Here is a 9158-nt window from a genome sequence, read left to right as displayed (position 1 = left end):
TCAGTGGCCTATATCGGGGCGCAAAAACGTCAATGGCAAGCGTGAATTCCGATGCTATGATGCACCTTGGAAAAGCGGATCTGCCAATTTTCTTGCACATACACATAGCCTGTTCGGCTGATACGATCGTATACGATCACGATTATGGATTATTATTGCTGGCTGGTTTGGTGTGAGACAAAAATACTATTCTGGCTGAAAATTTACGATCGTTTACGACCAAGTGGACAGGCTGACAATTTTCTTGCACATACATATATACTGCATACTAATTTGGGCTCTTTTAATATTGTATTGGCTCATCTGACAAAATTCATGCAACAGAGAGACAAGGCCAAGGTGCCAACACAGATTTGGGTATACTACTTGATAGGAGCAGCGAGGGAACGAAATATATTCACAGCTGAACACTACAGGTGTTGTTAACCCGGCGGCCGCTGTACTGGACACCAAGCAGAGAGACTTGCAAGGACGGCAAGATCTGCACCCGTGAAAACCAACTCATGGCCGCAGCTACCTCCATTTATCCATCCATCCGTATAACCACCATAACCACCTCCATTGTTTGACTACCTTCCCTTGCACTCCACACCTCTCCTTTTCTCTTCTCTCACTACATAACACTGCGACTCTGAGCGACCAAACTCAGGCACTACTCACAATCACAACACTAGCTAGCTTGCTCGCTCCTGCCTCGCCCTCAGCAAGCATGACACCGATCAGCGAGCAGCAACCCAACGAGGAGCCTGAAACACAATCTTCACCAAGCCGTAATTCTCCAGTTCCAAGTAAGTACATATGCCCTTATCTTGCGCATGTATATATGGAATCCTTCCTATGAACAAACTTTTGGATATGAAGATTTGTAGCATCGGCTAATTGACAAGTGGGTTCCACATAAAGAGTAAATTTGTATGTAAATTAGCAATAGTCACCAAAGATTTTCTATCTTTGTATTGGTTATTATATATATATATATATATATATATATATATAGGGAGAGGCTATTCAATAGCCGGCTATAAAATAAGTTATTCTGTAGCCACCTCCATTTACTATAATTTTATATACTAATTTACCATAATGTCAATACATATTTACGATAGTTAGGTTACTATAACACATGGGGATATTTACCATAACATTATATTAAACAACTTAGTAAGGAGTTACTATAATCTCATAAATTAACATAGTAATTATCATAACTCAAAGTGGCTACAGAATAAGTTATTCTGTAGCCAGCTACAGGATAGTAGTTCTATATATATATATATATATATATATATATATATATATATATATATATATATATATATATATATATATATATATATATTAGTTTCACCCCTTTATTTCTTGATTGACAGATGAGGTAGCGGTAATCAGGGATGCAGAGAATGCCAACCAGGAGCAACAACAACAGGCTGCGAGGCGGGAGCGGGACTTCCTCGCAGGGATCAGGAAGCTCTTCAAGAGCTTCAAGAACCTCTCCCATATCTTCGAGATATACAAGGACGAGGATGAGGAGGAGGACGATGATGACACAAGTATCGAGATCGGGCTTCCAACGGATGTGCAGCACGTGGTGCACATAGGCCTAGACGGATCCACCAAATTGTCAAACCTAAGGGGCCTAGAGGGGGCCAGGGAGCTGTTCTCCCTCTCCAACCTCACCACCATCGAGCAGTTTGAGCTCGCCATGGCCTCGCTGGCTGCTAGTGGCAAAGAGCGAAATGGGGTGTTAGATAGAGTTCCCCCTAACTAATTATATTATTAGGATGCATATAGTGTTTGTGAATTAAGATGATGGTTCTTTTCACGGGGGTTTTCATGTATTTTTCTTTTTTTTCTTCAAAAAATGTTGGTTCCGTGTCTTGTTAGTTTTTTTTTTTTGAAATGGAGCTGGAGAACATTTCTTTTCCTTTTCCTAGCTCATTCGTTGTGCCCCTACTCATTGTATTCTTGAACAACTGATATGAGCGAGTGCCCTAGAAATTTTGGACATGTTTCACAGAATTTTGGAAACAGAACAAGCGCTAATAAAGATACAACATATTGAAAACATAACTGCTGTGTGGAAGAATCCCGATTTTATATAGTTTACATAATAGTTTATTGGAGAGCACAAAAATGATTATTCATGTTCACTAGGTGTCTGATACGCACTGGAGAGCACATAATTTAACGAGCCTAAGTTAAAATTCCAATTCTACTGATTTGCCTTTCGCAGTGGAAAATATTAATGTATTTTAGATATTTATTATAGAGACTAATATTTGTGTCATCTTACTACTACTATTTATTCAGACCAAAATGTTAATATATGTGAAGTTTTGACCCTAATTTAAGCCCCATTTGTTTTGGTTGTAATTGTTTGACATGTTCAAACAGCTAGGTTTATACAATATTAAATTATAACAATATATATAATATCATGATTTAGTGATCCAACGTCCTATCTTCCCTATCTTGAAGAGCCCTTCTAAATTTAATCCCTTGTTCATTGTTGTATATGGCTATCCTAAACATTTATGTATTCACCATCAGATTGTTCGCCATGATAGTTCTCTAGATATCTACCTGTTTTATTTTAAACATGCCATGTAAGTAATCTGAACCACGATTTTTCATTGACCTTGTCTTTCTTCCAGAGCACCAATCTCCCCCTATTGATACATGACCCAAATAGACTCAACCTATGTTGGATTTAATTGGATGGATTAGTTTGGAGTTGGACACGTCCATTATGATGAAACCAATACACATCGGATTGATTTGGATACCAGAACCTAGATATCCATAAATTTATTGGGGCCACATGTGTAGGTTGAGGACGATCAGCTAATCGGCTTCGCGTTCGTGTCGCTCGCCCTTGCGAGGATATGATAGCTGGGAACTCGAGTTCTCGTCTACCGATCACCTCCTGTCACTCGCGCGCGAGGACATACGCCTTTCACTCACCATGGCCGTGCATCCCGTCGTTCCTGACTAGAGGCCTGGTGGTAGAGGATTGCGATGCCCGAAAGAAGTCATGGTGTCCTCTGACGATAGAACCAGCAAGGATGCCTAGACGACAAGCATGGTCAGCGTAGTCGTCTCTTCTTCCGCCAAGGTGGCAGAGAAATTGTCGTCGTGGCATGAGCCTATGTCCTGCCACTCGCCAAACACGATGACGTCCGGCGGAAGGAAGACCAAAGGAGGCGTGTTCAAGCTGCCCCTCAGCACATGGATTGATGGACATCGACATAGAAGTAGAGTAGAGCGTGATGCAGCAACATATCATAGACATGTAAGTGAAGATTGAAGAGGACACGCCAATTCAGCGACTCTCTAGCTAAGATGTAGCTGAGGCCGCAACGCCAGCATTATCACATTCAGAAGGAAGAGAAGCCCGTCATGTTGCCGCACGGTCTGACCAACTAACGTTGAAATTATTTTGATGAATGGATTGGATTTGGGTCAACACGATGTTGGATTGGATAGGTGGCTTCATTGAGTTGGATATCTTTTGGGTTGGTTTGATTGGATATGGATGATGTGGAAGTGGTGGGAGGGGTGTTCGATGCTTTTGCAGTCAGCGTGGGAGGGACACATGGCAATATGATCCTACGTGGAGAGGTGCTAGTATATGGTAGGAAAGTAGCCGTGACTAGAAAAAAACTACACACGGAAGTAGATAAGGGGGGATGACCATTATATTACCCATATATGAGGGTAGAGGAAGTGATTTAAGATGCCATCAAATATAAGATTTGATTAAAGAGAGCTTTGGATGTTGTTTTGTTACTCTATAAACCTTAAAAACTATAGGAGGTTGGATCAGGGAACTCTTGAAGGTCCCTCGATTGTGAAAATCAAACAAACAAAAGTGGACACTGTATTGCATGGGAATTACCTACCATGTCACTGGTTATGATCTCTCTCACCCTGTTTTGTATTGCACATGTAGAACTTTGAATAGTATGTATAGTTAGGAGGAGTCGTGATAGGGATGGCAATAGTGCGGATTCGAGTTGGGTGCGTAAAGAAAATGGCATCTAGCAAGGGCCAATAGTTGATTTTAGTGGTTGATTAACAAAATAACCATTTGGACTAATAATGTTTCTTACTATACAAGAGTTCAAATGGATGTAAAGTTGGCTTGGACAAAAGGCAATGTGAAGATCATAGTGATCAACACCCGAAGCAAGACATTAGATGCTACCAAAGACCTACAAGTCATGCAAGAAGTCCAAGTTACCAAGTGGAAGAAGATGTCTGAGTGCAAAGACGTTAAGAAATAGAGTTAATTGCATGCTCATGCATCAGACATGCCTAGTGTTAAATGCCGGAGAACATGTGTTAGGTTGTTCTGCACATGTTCTTAGGAACCACCGGAAATCACTGGTGGCTACGGCCAGGGAGCACCAGAGAAATGTGTGCATCAGTGAAGTTTCTGCCAAGAGGAAAAGGCATGTGACTAAAGGGACTGAGCATCGGAGAAATGGATGGCTCACTCGAGAGTCTAGGGAGAGAAAATAGGATCATTGGAAAAGAAAGCGACAACTAGTTTGGAGAGGACAAAATATAAGTGGGAGAAAGATGCCGATCCAAAAGGTTATGGAAGAGTTGGGCTAGTTTGAACTAACCCAACAAGGCATTTTTTTTGAAAAAAAAAGTTTCCTTCTTTTTTTCTACAGTGTTACACTTTGCTTGTTTTCTTGGAGCGTGAGAGATGATGTTTGCTCGTTGCTACTTTGATGGCTTCATGGGCAATATGTTGTGGTGGTGGTTGTCATCTTGTTACTTCTATCGTGAGAGTGATTACGGCCTTTCTAAAAAGAATCTATATTCGGCCATATTCCCTCGGTCCCTCCACTCCCACGACTGCTGGTAATGCGTTCTCTACCACGTGTTATCGTGCTCAGAAGTTTTTTTTTTAGAAATGCTATACAACATACATGTGTTTTAAGGGAAAAAACACATGGATTTTTTCTCTCTCTTTTTTCACCGGTGATCACCGACTCTGGCAAGCTCGCCCCTCAGGTCCCGCCACGCCATCCTGTCGGAGCTACAGGCGCAATGATTCCCGGCCTGGCCTCAGTTCCGATGTGTACGCGGCACAGTGCAGTGACGGATCCGGCTTGGCCTGGCCTCAGTTCCGATGTGTACATGTCACAGTGCAGTGACGGATCCGGCTCCAGGTACCTCCTCCTCTGCGATTTGTGATTTGTCTTTCCATAGAAAAAATTATTTCTCGTGATCTGTGGATCTGTGATCTTGTGATTGTTTGGAGGTAGAAGGCTGAAGGTAGAAAGAGGATGGAGGCTATTGGATCTTAATTCTATGGTGCAGAAAAATTCATATGTTGAAACTGCATAAAACACATGGTTATTGGGTGGACAGACTTTTTTTTTTTAGTAACTGCTCACAAGTATCCCATAGTGAAGAAGCAATTTCTGCTAGGCTTAGCGGCCCGGCCCATCTTAGCTGCTACGCTGAGCCGGCCCAACTCCGCTAATCCGCATGCTGCTCGTGTCGCGCGTGTCGGCGACGGCGTGTGCTCATGGCTTCCAATGGCGCCCCGCCACCTCAGCCTCGCCACGTACTTCCCTCGCTTGCCCACGGCCGTCTCGGCGTCTCCGACCCGCCACGCTCAATTGCACCAACTGACATCCTGGGCACCCGGGCCCAGTATCCAGTCTGTGTCGACCCGACCTTCTTTTCATTCCCGTCTCGGGTCCGTTCCGTCTCCGCCACCGGGACCCCGACGCGCGAGGGAACACAGCCACTCGCCGACGAGCCCCCGGCGCGCGCGCGCGAGCGAGAGGGGAGGAGGACCTTTCGTTCGTGAAAAGGACCGGAGGGCGGAGGGAAAGTGAAGGAGGGGGATCGGAGATGAACGTGTTCCGGCTGGCGGGGGACATGACCCACCTGCTCAGCGTGGTGGTGCTGCTCCTCAAGATCCACACCATCAAGTCGTGCGCAGGTACGCCCTTCTCTTCCCCTCTCCGCCCCACTGGGATCAGGGCTAGGAACCGAAACGAATTGCGCTGCCATTTTCTCCGGATTTTAGCGATCGGGTCTTCTGGGACCGCACTGGAGATCTCGATCTCGAGGGGAGCAGGTGGCTGCGGTGGTGTACGCAATGCGGCGTTCGCACTGCGTGCCTCCCGCTGATGCCGTCTTTCCCCCATTGTGAACGGCGCAAGGAATTTGTTGTGTAGGTAGGAAACGAGGAAACGTGATAAGGGGAAGACCTTGCGGCTGCTCTTCTCAAATTTGAGGAGGCTCATCCGTTAGGCTGCAGGTTACTGGTCCTCAATCCTCATATGCAATCTGCAGCTAACTGTGTTCACCGCTCGGCTATCTATGTTAGGATCTTCGGCTGTGTGCCATAGTTTTTTGTGCCCTTCAATGTCCGTCACGTATAGCTTGACTTAGAGAATTGTCTGCAAACAAGCAGAGGAAGACCACCTTTTTGGAATCCCTACCTTTTTTGACCATTTCATTGCCAACTAGTACTGCGGCTATGCATATAGTGCTATGAGGCTGAAAATATGTGCGGATTTTGACACCATGAAACTCATCCATTTTTTGGCCCTCAATGCTCATAGTTATAGGGTGTACTATAATGCCGATGCTCGAGGGAGCAGAGAGTTAACCTTATTAGGAAGAATGCTGCTGTATGCCCTGTATCATTTCTGACAGTGATTATGGAAGGCTCAATCACCCACCTGTTTGGGCACGCCTCTCTCAGTCAGCATAAACTTGATGTCGATCCATTGTGTGTATTCGGCTACTCTAGTAATTATCACCTAACATCATGTTAATGTTTAGCAAGCTTCTATTGCTATATGGTTCGATGGGTCTCTAAGATTCACATGACACTTTCTTGCAGGCATATCTCTGAAGACGCAGGAGCTGTATGCAGTTGTTTTTGCAGCCCGCTATCTGGACATGTTTGTTCATTTTGTGTCTCTGTATAACACTGTCATGAAGCTGGTCTTCTTGGCAAGTTCTTTCTCGATAGTTTGGTACATGAAGCGGCATAAGATTGTGCGGAGGACCTATGACAAGGATCATGACACCTTTCGCCATTACGTTTTAGTGTTGCCTTGTCTTCTTCTGGCTCTCCTCATTAATGAGAAGTTTACTTTTAGAGAGGTCAGTGTTTTCATCTTCCTATCTTCCACATTTCTAGCTAATTGCTTATGCAAATCTAGTGGCTATTCAAGTCTGTCAGCCCAATTACCATTCTAGAGTATGTACTGACATTTGATCTTTGGTTGTTGCCTAATTGGAGCCATTGTTTTTAGATGTGATGGAAATCTGCTTGCATCCAATCTTGTTGATTTTCTCCTTTTTTTTTTAAGGAAACAGGAGGAGCAAGCCCCTCCTGATTAGTATATAATCTTGTTGGAATTTCACTTCTGAAATTGTGCAGTTCTGATCGTTTTTGTCATTTTCTGGAGCAGGTGATGTGGGCATTCTCCATTTATTTGGAAGCTGTCGCGATATTTCCACAACTTGTTTTGCTACAGCGGACAAGGAATATTGACAACCTGACTGGCCAATATGTCTTCTTCTTGGGGTAAGATCTATATATGGCGTTTACTGAAAATGCATAAAAACAGAAAATGTATTTGCCTAGAAACAATGCACAGGACTGTTCAACAAAAGTTTTGTATGAACAATATTTGATCGGCATTGCCTATATAGTGAAATAGGCAACAGGGATGAATTTTCTTATTCCGCCTTCTGATATTTGATATATCATGCTAGGATCAGTCATCTCCTTTTGGGCCTTAATTTGTCTTCTTTACTTTATACGCTATTCCTAAAGCAGATTCTCTTGGTTATGATGCAGTGCCTACCGCGTGCTTTATATCCTTAACTGGATTTACCGATACTTCACTGAGCCCCATTTTGTCCACTGGATAAGTATGAATTCCTTGTGCCATCCATTTTTATTCCTCGAATGTGCAGGGGAGCTGCGCATCATTTCATTAAATAAGATGTGACATCCATTTGCACTCCCCATTATGTTAGATGTAACCATTATTCATGCACCCATTTTCTTTTTGTTTTTCTCAACCCAGGTTGGGTGGCAGGAATAGTGCAAACTCTGTTGTATGCTGACTTCTTCTATTATTACATAATGAGGTAACTATAAGTTCCTTTGGCTAACCTAGATATCTTTTTTTTTACGAATGTTCCTTTCATTGAAAATGTTCTCCAAACAATGGTGCAGCTGGAAGAACAATGTGAAGCTAGAGCTGCCAGCTTAAGGTTGCTGCTCCTGTCCAAGATAGAGTAGGGTAATACTCGGTAATACATCAGATAGGCAGACCCCATACACAGCTTGAGCATCGCTAAAGCCCACTGGGTTATGAAATGCATTTTGGTTCCATGGCTTGTATCGCCTTGTATCTTTCTGCTATTGTTGGAAGAAGAGGAAAGTTAGGCTCACCTTGTAACTTTTTACAATAAGCTGCGTAAGATCAGCACCAGAGGGTTGTGAATTGTGATCGCCTTTAGGGAATTTCGTGCTGATGTAGCCCTTTCAGCAAGTGATTCTCACACAATATAATCTCAGACTGGAATCAGTAATTGTTTGGAATCCTTGGTGGCCGGGCATCTGAAAACTAAAGCTCGAATATAAGGTGTGATAGATTGGTTACACTAGACTAAACCTCCATTATATTAGGACATATGTAGCACAATCTAAGCTAGTATAAATGCATATTTAAGTGTTTGGTATTGTCTTGCATATATATAAGAATATCAGATGCATTTGTTAAGATTGTGTTGGTTGCTACTTGCTAGTATAATCTATATTCCAACAGAGGAGAGACTAGGAGATTTCATTTTTGTAGTTCTCAATGGTTTATGTATACCTGCATTTTCCAATACCATAAAAAATCTTGCTTACTAGCTAATGCAAGAAAATATTCATTACAAATCGTATCTTCGTTAGAATTGTGAAAACCCCTAAGAAAAACATACCTAGGGGTTCTCAAAATATTTGAAATGAAGCATATCCATAGTGCCTTTACATATGTACATTGTCGCAAAAGTTAGACATGCAAACTCATTTTGTAAATTTCAAATAAAATTAATAAAATTCTGGTGCATATGAATTTGTCTTATAGTGTATATGCACCCAAAATTTG

At 42.7% G+C, this 9158-nt stretch overlaps 2 protein-coding genes across 2 annotated transcripts; both read left to right on the top strand.

Moving 5' to 3' along the window:
* Positions 1 to 671: 671 nt before the first annotated feature.
* Positions 672 to 1853, top strand: LOC136482078 (uncharacterized). The gene is made up of 2 exons (XM_066479327.1): positions 672 to 788; positions 1380 to 1853. The coding sequence occupies exons 1-2, from the start codon at positions 710 to 712 to the stop codon at positions 1766 to 1768; spliced, it is 468 nt and encodes a 155-aa protein (XP_066335424.1). The 5' UTR covers positions 672 to 709; the 3' UTR covers positions 1769 to 1853.
* Positions 1854 to 5672: 3819 nt separating this feature from the next.
* On the top strand, positions 5673 to 8605 carry LOC136482077 (ER lumen protein-retaining receptor-like). The gene is made up of 6 exons (XM_066479326.1): positions 5673 to 5971; positions 6884 to 7149; positions 7461 to 7576; positions 7853 to 7926; positions 8085 to 8148; positions 8237 to 8605. Exons 1-6 carry the CDS (start codon positions 5881 to 5883, stop codon positions 8271 to 8273), a joined length of 648 nt encoding a protein of 215 aa, XP_066335423.1. The 5' UTR covers positions 5673 to 5880; the 3' UTR covers positions 8274 to 8605.
* Positions 8606 to 9158: the final 553 nt, after the last annotated feature.

Source organism: Miscanthus floridulus, chromosome 9, assembly GCF_019320115.1.
Source record: "Miscanthus floridulus cultivar M001 chromosome 9, ASM1932011v1, whole genome shotgun sequence".
Lineage (NCBI taxonomy): Eukaryota > Viridiplantae > Streptophyta > Magnoliopsida > Poales > Poaceae > Miscanthus > Miscanthus floridulus.
This window is presented reverse-complemented; position numbering and strand designations above follow the sequence as displayed.

Excerpts from the sequence above, each read along its gene's own strand:
- LOC136482077 (XM_066479326.1), top strand. The coding sequence starts at position 5,881 with ATGAACGTGTTCCGGCTGGCGGGGGACATGACCCACCTGCTCAGCGTG. Across the intron at positions 7,927-8,084 it reads CCATTTTGTCCACTGGATAA|GTTGGGTGGCAGGAATAGTG; the intron begins GTATGAATTCCT and ends TTCTCAACCCAG. Across the intron at positions 8,149-8,236 it reads TTCTATTATTACATAATGAG|CTGGAAGAACAATGTGAAGC; the intron begins GTAACTATAAGT and ends ACAATGGTGCAG.
- LOC136482078 (XM_066479327.1), top strand. The coding sequence starts at position 710 with ATGACACCGATCAGCGAGCAGCAACCCAACGAGGAGCCTGAAACACAA. Across the intron at positions 789-1,379 it reads CCGTAATTCTCCAGTTCCAA|CGGTAATCAGGGATGCAGAG; the intron begins GTAAGTACATAT and ends CAGATGAGGTAG.